Raw genomic sequence first — 18,903 nt, 5'->3', positions numbered from 1 at the left:
TAAGAAGAGGAAGAAGAATAAAAAGGTAAAGATAAAAAATTATGAACAACAAATATGTATCTATCAACAAGTGAATCTAAAAACCAAGGGAATAAAAAATCTGAGGAACAGAATAAACTGGTGAATATAATAGAATCAGGGGCATAGAATGGGAGTGGATTGATAATTCTCAGGGGGAAAGGGGTGTGGGGGGTACGGGAAGAGACTGGACAAAAATCGTACACCTATGGATGAGGACAGTGGGGCGGGGGGGGGGGTAAGGGCAGAGGGTGGGGTGGGAACCGGGTGGAGGGGAGCTTTGGGGGGGAAAAGGAGAAACAATTGTAATAATCTAAACAATAAAGATTTATTAAATTTTTTTAAAAAATTACAAACAGCCAGGGACCATAGGTACCTAGAAATTCATTACACTGTTCTTTCCACTTTCATATGTTTAGAAATTTCCAGAATAAAAGGGTTTCTTTTTAAGTTTATGAAGAAATAGACACAACATGTTTTCTGTGAGATAAGTGTCACACCCCTTTAGTTTTTAGAAAACAGTATAAGGAAGAACAAACCTGCATCTTTCTTTTAAGCCACTTAAAAATTGTTAAAATATATTGCAAATCACTTCATCTCTGGGTCTCTGGCTTCCTCATCTCTAAAACAGAGTCCTGACTGGAAAAACCCCTACCTTTTGTAATTACAACAGTTCAAATAGCCAATCATAAAATTATCTAGGCCCTTTTTTCCTAAGCATTGACTTCGCACATGTTAATTTCTCCAGGGAAAATTCTGACTCTATGTAGCTTGATTTCATACTTTTCTCAGTTCGAAATTTTCCTCATTTTCGTGATTACGTTCTGTGTTTGAGTTTTTAGTCAATATGACAATTGCAGCCTGATGGCCATATCCATGTCAGATCTGGTTAGCTGCCACTGGCTTTAAGTTGGGGAGCAGCACTTACCATCTCCTTCTTATCTTCCTGGAAGTGCACATCCACAAACATTTTTCCAACAACATAAGGGAGGGCACTTTCGATAAAGTTGACACATTTGTCCCATTGAGGCAATAAAGTTGTCGTCCCCTGGATTACCTGCGGGAGACCATCAATACAGATTTAGTTTCGCTTGGATAAAACCTATGGCTGAAAAACAAATCAACCTGAAGAAAACAGTCTATGAAACAGTGCACACCCCACCCATATACATGTGTCTGATAGTGGAGCCAAAGGTAAAATCAGATGGAAAAAAAATTCTGCTTGTCCCCAGTTATATTTAAAACTAAATAAAGCCCTAGCCAGTTTGGCTAAGTGGATAGAGCATCGGCCTGGGGACTGAAATGTCCTGGGTTCAATTCCGGTCAAGGGCATGTACCTTGGTTGCAGGCTCCTCCCAGGCCTGGGCCCTGGTCGGGGTGTGCAAAAAGCAACCCATCGATTTGTTTCTCTCACAACGATATTTCTCTCTCTTTCCCTCTCCCTTCCACTCTCTCTACAAATCAATGGAAAAATATCCTCGAATGAGGATTAAAACCAAATAAAAACATTTGACAGTGGAAAATAATGTAATTCTCCATCCCTTCCAATTTGTCCCATTAAACAAAGGATCTAGACAATAGCATAGCTTTTCTGCAGTTTACAGGGATGTGGTGGGATTCTGTCCAAATGTCCAGGGAATATTTACTATCTACTGAGAACTTAAGTTCCACCAAGAAAGGTCTAGAATCAATAGGGGATCCAAGTTCCTGCCCAGCGAGGGTTTCCTTGTTCTGGGCAGAAACTCACAAGGCAGACCTGGAGAACATGGCCCAGCATGAACAGCCCAGGAAGCATATCTACATTGTGTCATAGCAAAGAACACGCTGGTAAGCAAGGAAAATCCAGATGTAAATGTTTTTCCCATCTGTCCCAATTAAATCATTATAAGAAAACATTTACAAACAAGTAAGGAAGTTCCAAAACAGGACTTGCAAGGCTCAAAGATTTACTCTTGGGGATGAAAGCAAAGAAATAAATATTATTTAGTTGCACTCGGAGGTTGAGAGTCCGGGGCACTCAAAATGTAAAGTGAAGGCAGGCAGTGAGGAAGGGAGGCCCCGAGAATGGTGGCTGGAGGCGTCCCTTGAACAATGTTAGACCCAGGTTATTGGCACAAGGCAAATGGGATTAACATTTAAGTTCATCTATTCTTCCTCTACTCTCTGGTCACACAACCCCTCTCAGAGGGAAGGAATGAATTTATTTTTAAAACCTCTAGAGAGAATGACCCTACAACTTTCTTTGGCAATTCAATATTATATTTAGCACTTTACACTCAAGAAACATCCTCTCATACCTAACCTCAAAATTTTCACACTCTACTTCTTACACCTCTCTCTCTGACTCTCTTCACAGTGTGGGTAGAGAGCAGCTGGGTACTATCTCTTACGTGATCCATAGGAGTTAAATATATATATATATGAAATCTACTACTTTTGTAGTTTAATCCTTTGATATGACCTCAATATATATAGTTTTTTTATGCTGTTCTATATAAAGCTCAATAGTCTAGTGACTTTGAAAGGCCAAAATATATTCAAAATAATTGTGTTACTCCTCAAGAGTAATTACCCACTAAGAATTTCTGTATTTACCAGTTTCTGTGATAACTAAAACATTTGTTAAATAAAACCATAGCTTATAAAATTCATCATTCAAATACAGAAAAAATATTTTTTAAAGTCACTAAATTCTTAAAATGTTACTTTTTTAAAATATATTTTTATTATTTCAGAGAGGAAAGAAGAGGGAGATAGAAACATCAATGATGAGAGAGAATCATTGATCGGCTGCCTCCTGCACATCCCCCACTGGGGAATGAGCCCACAACCCGGGCATGTGCCCTTGACTGGAATCAAACCCAGGACCCCCCAGTCCACAGGCTGACGCTCTATTCACTGAGCCAAACCAGCCAGGGCTTAAAATGTTACTTTTTTTTTTAATGCCACAAAATTCTTAAGTCCTCTAGTGGTGGGAGAATTATTCAGACAAAAGCCTCCAAAACAACCCTAGCCAGTTTGGCTCAGTGGCTAGAGCTGCGGCCTGAGGACCGAAGGGTCCCAGGTTCGATTCCGGTCAAGGGCACATACCTCGGTTGCAGGCTCAGGCCGGGCCCTGGTCAGAGTGCGTGCAGGAGACAACCGATCAATGTGTTTATTTCTCTCACATTGATGTGTCTCTCTGTCTTTCCCTCTCTCTCCCACTCTCCCTAAAAATCAATAGAAAAATATCCTAGGGTGAGGATTTTTCAAAAAAAAGCCTCTAAAACAAAGATAAGAGTTAACACCAATGTAAAATGAGAATAAGAGTGGCAGAGAAGTAATGATCAAAGAGTCAGATGAGGAAGGAAGGAGAAGAAAAGTGTTTCAGACGGTTGAATGAGGTCTCCCAGGAATCTAGATTTAGGCCTCTTCGGCCTAGCAGAGTTAAGAGAGATTTTAAGATTGAAGATTAAGATACAGTTAGAGATGAAACTCTATGCCTAAATTAAAGATGAAACTTTACTATCTAATACATATGCCATGCACATTTTAAGTATTCAGAATACTGAAATGAAAACTGGTTACAAATACATCACTAAGAAATATTAAAACTATAATTATAGTGAACCAGTTAAAAACACTGGGGGCCTTTGGCCGGTATGGGTCAGTTGGTTGGGCATCATCCCTTGCACCCAAAGTTTGCAGTTCCATTCCCAGTCAGAGTACATGACCAGGTTACAGGCTCAATCCCTGGTGGGGGATGTGCAGGAGGCAACCGATCAATGTTTCACTCTCACATTGATGTTTTTCTCTCTCCTTCTCCTTTCCTCTCTCTTGAAAAATCAATAAAAATATTTAAAAGAAAAAACACATGGAGGAAAATGGGAATAAATTGACAAAAGGTGGAGAGTGAAAACAATGTGATGGTCCCAAGTATTGCTCTAAATATCTTACATAGCCTCATCAACTATATATATTGAGGTCATATCAAAGGACCATAACTGTACCTTACTCTATGTCTCTATGTTCCTCAGTAAAAATAAAGAAAGAAAAGAAAAAAAGTAGAGCTTGGCCTGCAAAACTCCCTCTGTCCAATTCCTAAAGATGATTTTTATTGGATTAGCTAATATATAAACTATTCCTGCATGTAAAGTTATCAAGTGATGTAACATTGCAATCTTCTTAAAACTTACCCTTGAGAATTCCAGCCACCTATACTGAAAGCGCCTGCTAAGGTTTGGAATTCTGGAATAAACCATCCTCCACACCAAATAGTTGGCAATGGTCCTGTTAACAGAGAGATGCACATTTATTATATTTAGGTTGCTATCTGATGCTCTGCAGAACACCTTAGGGAAAACTGTTGGCAAAGCCCCTTGGAGGAATCTCTTGATTAAAAAAAAAAGAAGAAAAAACAACTGCAGAACTTTCACTTGAAAAATGACATAAGATGATACAATGTCAATACACTTAACCAAAATTGGCTTGCTTTTCACCACCTACTACAGATAGATGAAATGAATATTCCATCTCCAGGCCTCATTTGTGAACATTTTGCTTTCCCTCTCAGGGCATGGAGTCCACTGTTGCCCAGCGTTCCATGTCTAGAAATTATCCACACCCACACCTTTGAATTATTAGGCAACTTGATAAAAATGCGGATGAATTCTTATCTTTGGAAACAAACAGCTATATATTGGCTAATATCAATTATCTAGATTTGCACCCTGGTTCTATACTTACTAGATATGTGAGCTTGGGCAAGTCACTTACCCTTGCTGATGTTATCATCCTTTGTCATACAATGGGGATGATTCCTACCTTACACGGTTATTGTGAGGTTAATATAAATTAAGAACATACTTGACAAATTATAAATTCCAGATTTTTTTTTGTTGTTATTCACTTCCAAACATATAAACAAACCCATATGCTCGTGTAATACTCGTAATACATATCTTAAAAATCCACTACACTCTATCAAGTGTTGCCTTTTTCTATAAGCAAAAGATGCCTTGACCTCAGAGGATGTGTGACCTGAGTTAACTTCTAAATCAACAGTGATGATGAATTTTTAATGACCCATCTCCTCCCAGCTGTGCCATTATCACAGTGACTAATAACACACTTTCCTGAGACAGCTCTTGAGTCAGACAGCCATGGGAGAGCAGTGTGACATGATGATGATAACTGGGCCATCAAGAACAACCCACATTTGTACTAGACTTACGGGGGTGATCACTTTGTAAGTTATATAAATGTCTAATCACTATGCTGACTATCTGAAACTAATATAATATTGTATGCCAACTGCAATTGAAATATTAAAAAAATAATTTTTAAAAAGAATGCTCTCATTTGCCTGGCACTCTAACCCAGTAAACGTGCACTGTTAGCAATAAAGTATTTTTCAGCATATATAGCCAATATATGTGTAGTTATTTTCATTTACATAGGGATAAGCTATTGGACTAACATATTACAAATGTTTTGACAAATGCAGAAATAGAAATTTTGAAGTTAAAGTGAAATAAAGATATTTTCAAAAATCATTAGTTCTTCAAATATCATTAGTTAATTCTTCCAGAAATATTATGCATATAGGATTAGGATAATACAATGACAGTGGCTGTAGATCCACATTTCATATAGTCTTCTTGGCTATTTCAAAACGTTTTGGACCATATCCTTGTCACATCTGGTTAGACCACCACTGTTTTTACCTTGTCATCTGGCTAACCAAGATGGCAAACTAGAGTAGGAAAAGAGGCACTTCTGCCATTTTCTTGCCATTCACTTGTGCTTACTTTACTAGTAGTAGCTACAATTCCTGTTTCTCCGCAAGAATTTTTAAAGTCATTTGTCCATTTTGGAGGGATTAAACTAGATAATAAAATTTATAAATCTACATGTATATGTAAAGAGTTCGAAATTATTTTCATATATCTAATGAAAACAAAGTACTGTGGGTGACACTACCCACCCCATCTGTGCCATACAGATCAAATGCAGAGTTTGTGGCCACCTATAAAGAACAATATAAAACCTAATTTTTTTTTTCAATAAAAAATAGACATATAGAAGTTTTCATATTTTCTCTTGAATTTAGTGGATATTGTTGGGATGTGTGCACTCCTTCTCAGAAGCCCCTGTTCTTATCAGTAAAGTCTAGCCCTTATCCATGCTCTGTTGAGGCTACTACAATATATATGTAGTTTTAGATCATTCCCTTGGATCTTTTCAGTTCACATCCCTACTCCTGAGCAAGACAAGAAGTGCTCACTGACCATTTACTGCTGCCCAAGTATTGCTCCAGATGCCATGAGGAATGTAAAGAAATAGGAATCCGGGGCCTACATTCAGAGAACTTAGAATCTAGTTTGGGGACACAGGACTTCAGATTTCAGCTTGTTCATATAATCAGGTTTCTGAATTGAAGGCACACACAATAAGAACACATGAGATCCTCCTTTCACTCAATCAGCACATTCTGGGCACCTAGATATGTACTAATAGTTCTAGGTACTGGGGAGATGGAAAGGCAAGAAAGATATAGTCACTGATCTCTTGAAGCTTTTAGCTGAGCAGGGGAAATGAGGCAAGCACATCAAGAATGCTTTGGCAGACACTGGCACCCAAAAGTATGTGCCAGACACTTCACAGCTCAAACTGAGGGATGAGAGTAAGCATCATGAGAGGGACAGGGCCTGGGCTGTGCCCAAAGGATGGAAGGCTTAGGGGTGTGAAGCAAAAATATGAACTGTAGACAAGCTAAATAATGTAGGAATAGCTTGTTTGGAGGGGATGGTGAGCAGGGTCCTCACTCTCAGACACAAAACGCCAGCTGTAGTAAGGGAGACACAGGCAACAATCAGGGTCCAGGGTAGAGAATGTCAATGGGGCAGAGCCTGACCCTAACTCAAGGTCTGTATGTTCTTCAAACTTAAAATACTGCTTGTTGGGCGTGACAGCTATGCTGAATTCATAGGTACAGATTAGAGGGTCCCTGGCCAGCAGATATCCTATGTGAATTCAAAAAATATTCCTTCAAGGGAGCAGTGATGAGCCAGATTAACTAGGGACACTGTTAAGAGGGACCTGATGGCAGTAGAAAAGACATGGTGGTCATGTGTCCACAATCCAGAACTGAAATGTCAGTGCTGACATGTACACATAAGGAACTGTTGGACATAGAAATTGGGACTCAAAAGAACTGTTGGCCCAGAAAGAAACTCACTACAGACTGATTCATTTGCCTCTCAGCATAACCATTATTGCTTCTCATTTTCGGTTCTTATAAGTGAATTTCTAGTATCACATGAGCTCACTCATCTAGGGGAAATGAGGAACAACATAGACTGATGAACAAGAACAGCATCAATCAGACTGTCAGACCTCAGAGGGAAAGTAGGGGAGGGTGGGGTTAAGGGAGATAGATCAACCAAAGGACTTGTGCACATGCATATGAGCCTAACCAGTGATCACGGACAACAGGGGGGTGGGGGCATGCGTGGGGAGGGGTTTGGGATGGGAATGGGGAGGATGAGGACAAATATGTGATACCTTAATCAATAAAGTAATTAAAAAAAAAAAAAGAAAAAAGAAAAAGAAAAGACATGGTGGTAGAAGCATACTGAAAATTTAGAAGCGTGGGCCTTTCAGCTCCCTTGAAGTCATATGGAATTTTCTAGAATCCCCACAGCAACTGCTATAGATGTAATTGTACCCATTTTACATACAAGGAAACTTGAGGCCTAGAACCATTAAGTAACTCCTCATTATTATATAGTCAGTGGGTCTCCAACTTAGTAAAATCACCTGAGGAGTTTTAAAAGTCCAGATGTTCAGGCCCCTCCACACCAATTACATCAAAATCTCTAGGGTGGAACCCAACATAAATAGAACCAATGTAATAAACGATGGAGGCTTGACCAGAGTATGGTATGTCTACCTCTAAACCTGTGTGTTTTTCCCCGTGCTACGCAATGATGCATGAATGCCTGTAATTCAGAAAAAAAATTCCTGACCAATCACGGAGACCCTGAAATACTCTGACAAAGGCACTTAGCAGAAATCTGTAGGTATGAAGAAAGAACAGTATGTGAGGTCTTCATGGGCAAGGTATTACTAAAATGCTAGCATTACAAGACCTTGGAAAGCCAGGAGCTGAAATGCGGGAAGCTCGCACAGTGAGACAATGGTGCTGATGAGCTGCTCCGGTGTGTGACAAATACACTGACAGAACGCGGGGAGCACACAGCTGTAGAGTGCTAATATTACCAAGCCAGGAGCAGATCTGACCATAATGACTAAATTCATGCCACCTAATGCTCAGACACACCAAGGAGAAAAAAAATTAGACTCAGCAACAGCACTTGAAAATAGCAAATAATATCTTTGTTTTTTCCAAAAAGCATTGTCAGCAGTATGGTGCTTTCCCCAAATGACGAGAAATAAAGGAGAGAAAAGCACAACACCTCAGAAGAGAACCCACCACTAAAAGAGCAACATGAAATCATTTCCCAAAGCCTCTGACCAGGAATATGTTTTTAAAGAAGCATCTGCTGCCCTTTGTTCTCAATCAGTGGCAGCTAACATTTGTATTTCATTTCAAAGATCATAATGTACCTTTTTTGATCCTCATTACTGATGCTATGGGGTGGTTATTATTATCTCCATTTTCAGATGAAGGAAACAAAGGTCAGAAGTCAAGGGACTTCCAAGGATGTGTCAAATCTGGGACTAACATTTGGTCCTGAGATTCCAGAGCTTGCATTTGCTCCTCTCAGTCATACTCCCTGAGGTGAGCCAGTTTCTTCTCAAAGGTTCTCAAAGCCAAAGAAATCTCCCTAAATCCTAGAGGCTGCTCAGAGGTATGCCTAAGGCTGTGATTCCCAAGCTGTGTCCCTAGCCCAGCAACTGCAGCATCACCTGAGAACTTGTTAAAAAATTCCTGGGCCTGCCCCAGAGCAACTGAATCAGAAACTGTGGGGTGGGACTCAGCAGTATGTTTTAACAAGCCCTCTGGGGATATTCCGATGACTGTCAGGTTTGAGAACAACTGGTCCAGGAAAACTCCATCTCCTCATCTTTCTGCACACACAGCTAAACTAGGACATTCTAAATCTCAGATTCTGCATTCCTAACATGCTCTCAGGAGAGGCCAATATTGCTCTCCATGGGCCATACTTTGAACAGCGAGGCCCTAGATCACCATCAGCATTGCTGAACCCTATTAAGAGGTCCACAGAATAGCACATTTTCCAGGTAAGCCTCTAGGAGTACCTGTCCAACAAGAGTCATCTCACTTTAATATATACTGTGCATGCTTTATATGAAAATAAAATGGAGGACAGAAAAGATCACAGAGGCTTGGCAAAAGCTCCTAGTCTGCTTTAGGCCAGACTGCTGAAGTACGGGTGTGCGCGCACACAGAAGATCCCAAGTCAAATTTCTCTGTTCCCATCTTTCCTTAGCCTCCCCCTCCCATTCTAGCTCCTCAGACCAAATTAGATGGAATCTAAGACAGCCTCAAGTCAGGAGTGGGTGGAAGAACTGAAGGGAGGCAGAAAGGGATGGAAGTCTGCAGCACCCATCACCCAGTGATGTTCTAGACAACTGGCTTGACAAGAAAAACTTGATCTATAGAATTTGCCAATTTCCAGGTTGTAAATATTCTCAAGCCAGGAGCAGATCTGACCATATTGACTGAATTATACTGCCACCTAATTAATGCTCAGGCACATCAAAAATTAGAGTTGATTTCAAATTATTCATGTGATCTCACTCCACATGGAGTTGGAAAGACATGCCCAAAACCTGAGAGACACAGCACATCACTGCATCTTCACACCCCCTTTCCACCTTGAACTCCAACTCCATATCCCTATAGGCAGCCTCCAGGCCAAGCCCTCAAATGGCCCTGCCCTGGCCACCTAATTCCTTGTCCCTCAAGGGCCAACAGTTTCTGGAACAACCTCTAGGGGATCTCACTGCTCTAGATTTGTACCACGAACCAACTTTCAGAGTCAGTGCCTCTGTCCCCAAAGCCATTCAGTCAGAAAGAGAGGCCTAAGCCCACCAGGCTGGCAGGAGACATGATATAAGAGGGTAAGAAGCCATCAAGAAATGAGCAGCTAATACCAACCCAAGATGGTTTGGTAATCCTGAAAATTAAAGGAGAGTTGTCTGTCTCCAAAGTAACAGGGAAGTGTCTGAAAGGTGTCTCCTTTCCATACAGAGACATGTATGGAAAAGAGACAGGACATAGAAATGAGGGTCACCGAGTTTAGAATCTCAGCTCTGCTCCCTCTAAGAGGTGTGTCCTTAGGCAGGTCACTTAACCTCAGCTTCCTCATCTGTAAAAGGGAAACAATATATAGTTATTTTAAGGTAATTGTTAGTCATAATGGTGGTTAACATCATCATGACCCATGTGTGATTTTCACTGGCAGATTCTCAGAACAGAGGCACAGCAGAGACACCCAACTTGAGAAGGATTGGCTATTTCTTCAAAGGTACCTCCAGGGGAGAGGTGGGAGGATGGTAAAAACCTTTCCTTTATACATCCTGAGCCCAAACCAATCCCTCAAGGCCTCCCCAGCTCTCTGGAGTCCTGCTTCGAAGACAACATGCTAGTCCCATCACTGAACATATGCAACATCCCTTTTCCACTCTCTTCTACCTGGAAAACTACTCCATATCCTCTGCGGTTCTGCTTACATATCACCTCCTGGATAGTGGTGACTGGGGCATCTGGTTAATTTCTAGAAATTTTTACGAAGTATCTACTATGAGAAGCATTGTGCTAGGCCTTGAAGTTACAAAAGCAATTACAGCAGATCCTCAAATAACATTGTCTTATTACAACCTTGATGAGATGCTATAGGAAGTTAACTCTTATTTATATCAATTAGCCTATGGTAGCCCTACCTGGTTTGGCTCAGTAGATAGACCGTCAGCCTGCGGACTGAAGGGTCCCGAATTTGATTCAGGTCAAGGGCACTTTCCCAGGTTGTGGGCTTGATCCCCAGTGGAGGGCGTGCAGGAGGCAACCAATCAATGATTCTCTCTCATCATTGATGTTTCTATCTCTCTCTCCCTCTCCCTTCCTCTCTGAAATCAATAAAAATATATATTTTTTTAAACTAGCCTATGGTAAAACTGGTTTCATTATATATCATTTCACTTAAAGTCATAGAACCTATTGATGACATTAAGTGAAGACTTATTATACAAGAGTGGCCACCAACAGGTGCTCAACTGCGTCATTTGGGGGAAGGGTGGAACAAACAAGAAAATATCATTTCAAGAAAATTAGATCACTTATGTGATATTTTCCTCCTGGGCACACGACTTAACTATACTTCCCAGCTTCTTCTGCAGTTAAATGGGTTACATGACTGTGTTCTGACCAATGAAATAAGGGTAGAAGGGATATGCACCACTTTTAGGCTTTACCACAAAAACTTCCTTGCAATCTTCTACCCTCTCTTTCCCCACCTATCAGCTGAATGGAGAAGATTCCAAACACCCAGAGAAGGGCAGTCACAAGAAGAAGGAGCCTGGGTTCTCGAGTCACTACTTAGAAGAAAGCCATCTTATAGGGACACCCATGTTGGACTGTTCCATGAGCCAAGAGTATAATTTTTATTGTGCAAGCCAATGAGAGTTTAGAGGTACTTATTCCAGAAATTGGCATGTCCTGACTAATATGTAACTGTGAGGACCCAAGGGGATATTTCCTGGATTGGAATACAACACAAGTAAAGATCAAATATGATTAGCAGTATAAAAATGCACTGTGATGTGCAAATAAAGTACTAATCTTTTCCATATGTAAAGTGTTTTTAAATCTCATAAGAATATATAGAATACAAGTTGTTTTTGATGAATCTGTTTTTGCGGCTTAAATTATGTGAAAGAGATGTTTTCTGTCTTTAAAACTGAAGTTTCATAATGTCTAGAGGTCATTTTATATCATGGATATACTATCTGTAGGTAATTTTTCTATCTATATACACTGAGTGGCCAGATTATTATGATCTCTGAACGCATAATAATGTGGCCACTCAGTGTATATCCTATATAATAAAAGGCTAATATGCAAATTGTCCCCTCAACCAGGAGTTCGACCAGCAGGCAGGCTGGCCAACCGCCCATGTCCCCTCCCCCTGGCCAGGCTGGCCGGACCCCACCCATGCATGAATCCATGCACCGGGCCTCTAAAACACACACACACACACACACACACACACACACACACACACACACACTCTCTGAGTGGCCAGATTATTATGTGTCCAGAGATCATAATAATCTGGCCACTCAGTGTATTCTTCCAGTGCTGTTCACTACATTTACATCAAGTTACCATTTTGACAAGAAGCAGATTAAAATCTCCCTCTACTCATGGTCTTTCTTGGTCCCTTTTGTTATAACAAGTCCTGCAGTTCTAAAGTATCATCATCACCATAGAGATGATTTTTCTAACACAGTAAGCCAACGCCCAATCTATCATGTTGTTATAAGTTAGGCTTTTTTGGAAATAAAATTAATTTCCTAAAGCACCTACTAATCTGAAGAATAGATATATAACATGGTAAACTCCACCTTTCAATGCAAGTTACCACCAAAATTTAAAATGTGCCCAATAACTCAATGGCATAGGAGTAGAAAATCATTTAGATCATATTTTATAGTATTTCAGAGCTAGAAAGCACATATGAATAAGTATTCTAATGTAGTGAGTTCCCCCCCTCCTCCCCAAAAAAGTAAGTGTAAGACTTTTTTGGGTTGCTTGTTAAAATACAGATTCCTGGGCCTCACTCCAGATCTACTTTATAGCCTCTATGGAGGAGGGGCCTTGGAATCTATATTTCTACCACAGGCTGCTGGCATTACTGGTCCATGGAGCACAGTTTGAATAGCAAGGCTCTACCCCACACAAATACTATTTCCCTCTAGATTCAATTTTTGCTTAGAGAATTTTCAAAGAATCGCTGCTTATCTCTGGTAGAATTTTAGGTGAATTTATTGTTTCTTCTCTCCCTTCTCTGTATGTTTACTGTCCTGCATGCTTTCCTCAATGAACACACACTGCTTTTTCCATAAGAATGTATCATCTTAAAAAGAATACAGCTCTTCAAAGGTGTCCTTCCGTAGGTGGGGATGGATGCTGAATTTTATTCCTAGGACTTTTGCAGGTGCCCTTTTTTTTTTAAATAATAACCCCTTGCAACATGCCTTGTATAAGTCCAAATAAGAAAATATGGTTTTTTATCCTGGCCTGGTAATTCGCCTTTGTCTTTGTAAACTAGTTGACCTTTCTGTGCTTCATTTTCTGTAGTCAAATCTGAATGGCTTCATAAAGATGTAAAATTCTCTTTCCTGGGCATTTTTTGGGCTTCCTTGTTTTGTAGTGCCACTAGTAAAGTAGCATCGCAACAAATCCTAAAACATTCTTTCTAATAAGAAAAACCTGACAGTTCCTGAAGTTCTTTCATCAGTGCAATTTTTCTACAGCTCTCTGAGTGATCTTATGTCTTTTCAATACAGGCACTTTGGTTTACTGCCACAAAGTGACTCATTGGCTAAAAAGAAACAAGGGGGGAAACGCAGCAATAGACTAAGAATTAACTGGGGGGAGAGGGGGAACATGTTCATATAGAAGTCTCAGAAAACATTATTATATGACTAGTTCACAAAACTAACAAATAATTTAGGTATTCAGAGAGAAAAGATGGAGAAATACTGGAAATAAGGAGCAAAAACATTGCGCATGTGCTGTCATTGCAGCAAGTAAATCACAGCAGACGATGGTTTGGGCCAATTTGTCACAAAGGGTACCATGATTTCCCCCAAGACTCTTTTGATGCAACTTCCATTAAAAACAGTTTTCAAAAGATGTGAGAGGTAAGGCCTTAAAACTTACAAGGAAAAACACAAGTCACAGTAAAATACACAAGGAAGCTCTTACTTCTTCCTCTCAGAGCCTAATATCCTAAACAGATCCTTAAAGTACTGCGGGACACGAACCACCACGTTCTCTGAGGGGCCGATGTCCTTTAGGTCAGGGTAGAGTCTGGTATCGATGACCTTCTTGATGTAGCCCAGCCAGTCAAACTGAGGAGTAAGAGAAAAAACCAGAGTGAAAGTACCTCCTGCTAGGCAGCAAGGCAAATATCATCAGTTTAACATAATCCATTGCTTGTGATTTCAAACCAAATAATTAAAGATGTAACTGCTCAAATCTAGAAAATAAATGCCCAATCACTGCCACCCAGACCTACTACTTGCATCATAAATGGAACATGTGTTCCATCCGCATATGGACAACACATACACTCACCTGGTAATACCCATACTCCCTCTGCTGGTCCCTCCAGTACTCTCTGCCCCTCCCTCCTCAACTCTCCTCTCCTTCATTTCCTCTCCCCCCTACCCCCCCGCATCCTGTACTTCCCCCTCCATTCTATGCTCCCTCTCTCTCCTCCTTCTCTCCTCCCTTTCTCCCCCTGTACTCTCCCTGGCTCCCATACTCACTGTCATGTCCACAAAGACACAGATGCCCCAGGACATTACTGGTCTTCCTTCTGACACAACCTTTCTTTCACAGGGGAAACAAGCAGCAACAAAATGTAACATACCCCTCTTCAGAGCATCACTATCTTGCTGTTTTAATTGGCCCCTCACTTGCTTGCCTCCACTATTGAAATGAAAAACCAGCTACTCACTGGCCCAGCCATTCCTGTGGGTAGGGATGGCCACATACAAGCCCCAATTCTACTCAATAAGAAATAAAAGGAAGACACCTGGGAATATTCTAGAAAGACTTTGGTTTTTCCTGATAAAAAATTAGATATGGCCATCACTGCCCCTCCCTCTTCATCCTGCCCTGATGGCAGATGTGATATATGGACCTGTGGTAGCCACCTTGCATGCTTGAGTCACCACACATGAAGTCAAAAAGCCAATACACTAAAGAGAATGGAGTGGAAAGAATTTGGGCCTCTGACAACATTGTTAAGCAGCTAAACCAACACCAGTAGCCACCTATGTCTGAACTTTTGTCATGTAGCAAAATGGGCTGTAAGTTTTTAAGCCATCTTGGAAAGGTTTTCTGTCCCAAGAGCAGAAAGCATCCTGATGCACAGAAAAGGGATAGTGTATGTGATAATGGACAAAGATGATGATAACCAAAACCACTGGTAGCAGGTTTGACAAGGCAAAAATTTACACACAGATGAAATACAATCACTGGTAAACTAACCAGTTAAAATAAAATTCCCTACATTGTTTTCACCAACCTGGGGAATCATAGCACTCAGTTGGGAAATGTTCATTTTGTTGTACATGGCCTCGCTGGTTCGGTTTTCATGTGGAATCATTATCTGTTGGAAGGAGACTTTGGTTATTTTTTCAAAGGAACAGTTTCTTACTGCATGACACCTACATGTGCGCAAACATCTGCAGAGTATCATACAGTTTTTCAAGATTTTGGTGTGGTGCTGAACTTGGGAGAGAAAAAAAAGACATCACTTTAGGCAAGATTAAGAAATAAAAAGAAACTTCCTGTCCTGTTCACTAGGAAACATTGTCCTCAGTACAAATGTAACTACCCAGAATCTCTTCCTCACCTACAATGTGGATGGACAAAATCTATTATTGGCCCAGTTTTGACACCAAAGTCCATTGAGACAAACACCTTACCTTTACCTGTGGTGTCCAGATAATGAGCTCTGTGTGTCAGGAGCCACAGACCAGCCTTCATCCCTAGGGCCACATTTTCACTGAAGAACACTAGACTATCTGGACACCAGTGCCTCCTGTAATCATTCTGTCAACAGCTCATTCCCTCACTTCCCTTCTTCCCTCTGGTTTCCCTGGCTTTGAGAGTCCCCAGGCCCCACTGCTGGTCTCACCATCCTGATACACATTTCCAAGTGTGCATCTCCAGCCCTGACTCTTCACACTCTTTCCATTCCCAATATGCATGCCCTTGCCACTTTGCCAATATCAAAACAAACTGAAGCTTCTAGCCTTTGCCATGTTTAATCTGATCTAAGAAGAGCAGCAATGATCACCTTCCTCATGGGCCATCCTAATCACATCCATGAACAGGCAGTAGCTCCCCATACCCACCCCTGAGTCACGTCATCTGGTTCCCTTGCATTAAACTTGCCACTTACCACCTCCCACAGGACTCTCCTACCCTTACACCCCCATCCACAACCACCACGCCCAGGGTTTGAACTATGATTCCAGACTTTGCCTAGATTCATTTCCTCTGTCAAATCTTGCCATTAAACTCCACTTGGCTCCAATCACAGGGGCCACTCCATCACTAAGACCTCCCCTGGTGCACATATCTCTAGCTGGGATTGGTCAAATGCACACTTCCATGGCTGTATTTAAAATGACTTATTTGTGCGGGACTCAGCTGTCCTGCCACCCGAGGGAAGCTTCAGAAGTTTCCCTAGAACTCTATTTCCCACTAATTTTGAATGTCCCCAGTGACCTGGAGTGTAAGAAACAGAAGTGAGCACTACTAGCATGCCAAAAATCATGTGCCATGGATTTCTCAAGGCAAAGACACAGAGGGCTGAGTGGTAGACATCTGTCCCCTCTTTTCTAAATGACTCAGTGCCCTTAGCTTCTCCCTCGTCAGCCTCCACAGGAGAGACTTCATATGTCTCACAAACATCTTCCTGGCTTTGTTTGAATCATTGCCTCAGAGACTGTCCACTCCTCCCTCTACTCAGGCTTGCAGCCCCAGGTTGGAGCCCTTTGGCCTCAAAGCTGTTTTGAGTGCTCTGCTAGCTTTCTCCCCATCCCATGGATTTGTCACTTCATTTAGCCTCTTGACAATTCCCAGTCTTGCCTCAGCCCAGCTGTTTTTAGTTCCCTTTTTGGTCTAAATCCCTGGCTCAGAACAAGGCCATCCCCGATGTATCAGAGCTTCAGTCCAAATTAGAGCTCTGGGTCTCCTATTTGCCTAGGAAGGGAATCCAGACAGCCTTTAGACATGGCTCAGAGGCACAGTCTTTGACTCCAGAACATCTGCAGTAACCTTCATCACACAGTCTTCAAAGGTGACACCCAGGAATGGACTTTTTGTGCTGCGAGTACGAATTTGGAGAGAGGTCCACACATGCAACACTGCTGCTGAGAGAAAAACTAATTCTTCCTCGCCCTCATCCATTACCCCAACTCCATACCTCAACATCACACCACACTTCACCAAACACAAACCAAGTAACACTTGGAGTCACGTGAACTTTAGGATTTTTAGAAACTTGTTATAAAAGACTACCAACCCATATACAAGTGTTTCTTGCCAAAAGTTTTTTTCCCCACACAAAGTATCCCAACAAGCAGGTCTCACGATACTTGTTCTCTCTGGTCTGGGGAATGTATAGGGGTTTTACACTTTGGTTCTTCTAGGGAAAAAAAGTTATTCTATAAAGAAAGCTAACCATTTAGGATTTCTGACTCTCCCTTAAGTTGGTTCTTATATCTTTTTGTTCCTAGCATTAGCCTGGAAAAATTTAAGGTGACCTACACAGAACATAGTGTATGACACAATGAGATTCATTAAAGCAGGGCAAGAAAAGAATGAAAAAACAGGGCTAGATACAAAGTAGTACCAGAAAGGCAGATAAAAATGCTCACCCTATACACTTCTATGTCAAATTTGTGTATCCAGTATGGTGGGACAGACTTCTCTAAGTCCCTATCTTAGGTCAGACTGACCCTGAGTGGCAATGGGGAAAAGAGTAGATTAAAAATTACCTTCCAGCCCTAGCCAGTTTGGCTCAGTGGATAGAGCGTCGAGCTGCGGGCTGAAGGGTCCGGGTTCGATTCTGGTCAAGGTCACATGCCCAGGTTGTGGGCTTGATCCCCAGTAGGGGGCGTGCAGGAAGCAGCCAATCAATGATTCTCTCTCATCATTGATGTTTCTCTCTCTCTCCTCCCTCTCCCTTCCTCTCTAAAATCAATAAAAATACATATTTTTTTAAAAATACCTTCTACTCAAACCAAATCAATAAGGATTTATTAAATAACTATTCTTCTATTGGAGCCATACAGGAGTTTCTCTTGGAAAATATAGCCAGATGGTCTTTGGCCATAGCTAAGACTTTCCAAAGGAGGTGCTATTAGTTACACCTTGGACCCAAAGGACAATATCACAGAATGCTATTTTATATATATTTTTTCATTCAGGATATACTGCCTTTAAAATAAAGAAAATAAAAGAAACAGATTTTAGGTTAAGTCTTACCTCAGCTATCTTAATTTCCAATTTAAGCACTGACTTCATGTCATGCTCTGCTCGGGAGCTATTAGCACCCAAAAGTACAGCAGTATCCACCATAAACTTGTAAAGGGCATCCCGATACTGTAAGAGATAAAGAAGCAAGTGACCATGACAACAGTCTATTAGAAAGTATGTTTCAAAGACATTGGGGAGCAGAAGCAGCAGGTGGAAATAAATTCCCTTCATTTTCACTTGTACTCAATGTACGGTACAGTCATTATATGATACCAAACACCCACCTACCACTTTGGGAGAAAGAAGAGTGACAGCTCCTTGGATACTGTTTCCATGAGAGGCAGGAATGTCCAGCCACCGAGAATCAAGAGAACTAGTTTTGTAGCAACCGACAATATTATGGATATGTGAAACATCTCCAAATGAGCCCAGAATAGAAAGTTAAAGGTCAGACTCCTCTTTCCAGGCAAGAGAGGCTTTAATAAAATAATGGGAAAGAGCTGTTGCTAAAAGCAGGAGGCATGATCCATGAAGACTAGTGGGAACAGTGATTTATTCTCTTCTAGCTCCGTTTTCCCACCTTCACACTAAAAAAATAAATAAAACACCATCAACTGCAGCCCTAGGTC

General features: G+C 41.1%; 1 protein-coding gene across 1 annotated transcript in view; it reads right to left on the bottom strand.

Annotated features, from left to right (window-relative positions):
- PHEX (phosphate regulating endopeptidase X-linked) overlaps positions 1 to 18,903 on the bottom strand; it is a 225,337-nt gene that overhangs the window by 148,711 nt on the left and 57,723 nt on the right. Inside the window, exons 7-11 of the mRNA XM_008154575.3 lie at positions 18,284 to 18,400; positions 15,309 to 15,392; positions 13,979 to 14,124; positions 4,194 to 4,287; positions 947 to 1,075 (exon numbers count right to left, since the gene is read on the bottom strand). Of these exons, the coding sequence (XP_008152797.1) occupies positions 947 to 1,075; positions 4,194 to 4,287; positions 13,979 to 14,124; positions 15,309 to 15,392; positions 18,284 to 18,400 (570 nt within the window). The remainder of the gene's footprint in view (positions 1 to 946; positions 1,076 to 4,193; positions 4,288 to 13,978; positions 14,125 to 15,308; positions 15,393 to 18,283; positions 18,401 to 18,903) is intronic.

The sequence above is a fragment of the Eptesicus fuscus genome, chromosome 1, assembly GCF_027574615.1.
Source record: "Eptesicus fuscus isolate TK198812 chromosome 1, DD_ASM_mEF_20220401, whole genome shotgun sequence".
In the NCBI taxonomy this organism is placed as follows: domain Eukaryota; kingdom Metazoa; phylum Chordata; class Mammalia; order Chiroptera; family Vespertilionidae; genus Eptesicus; species Eptesicus fuscus.
The sequence above is the reverse complement of the archived record's forward strand: the minus strand, read 5'-3'. Positions and strand labels throughout refer to the sequence as shown.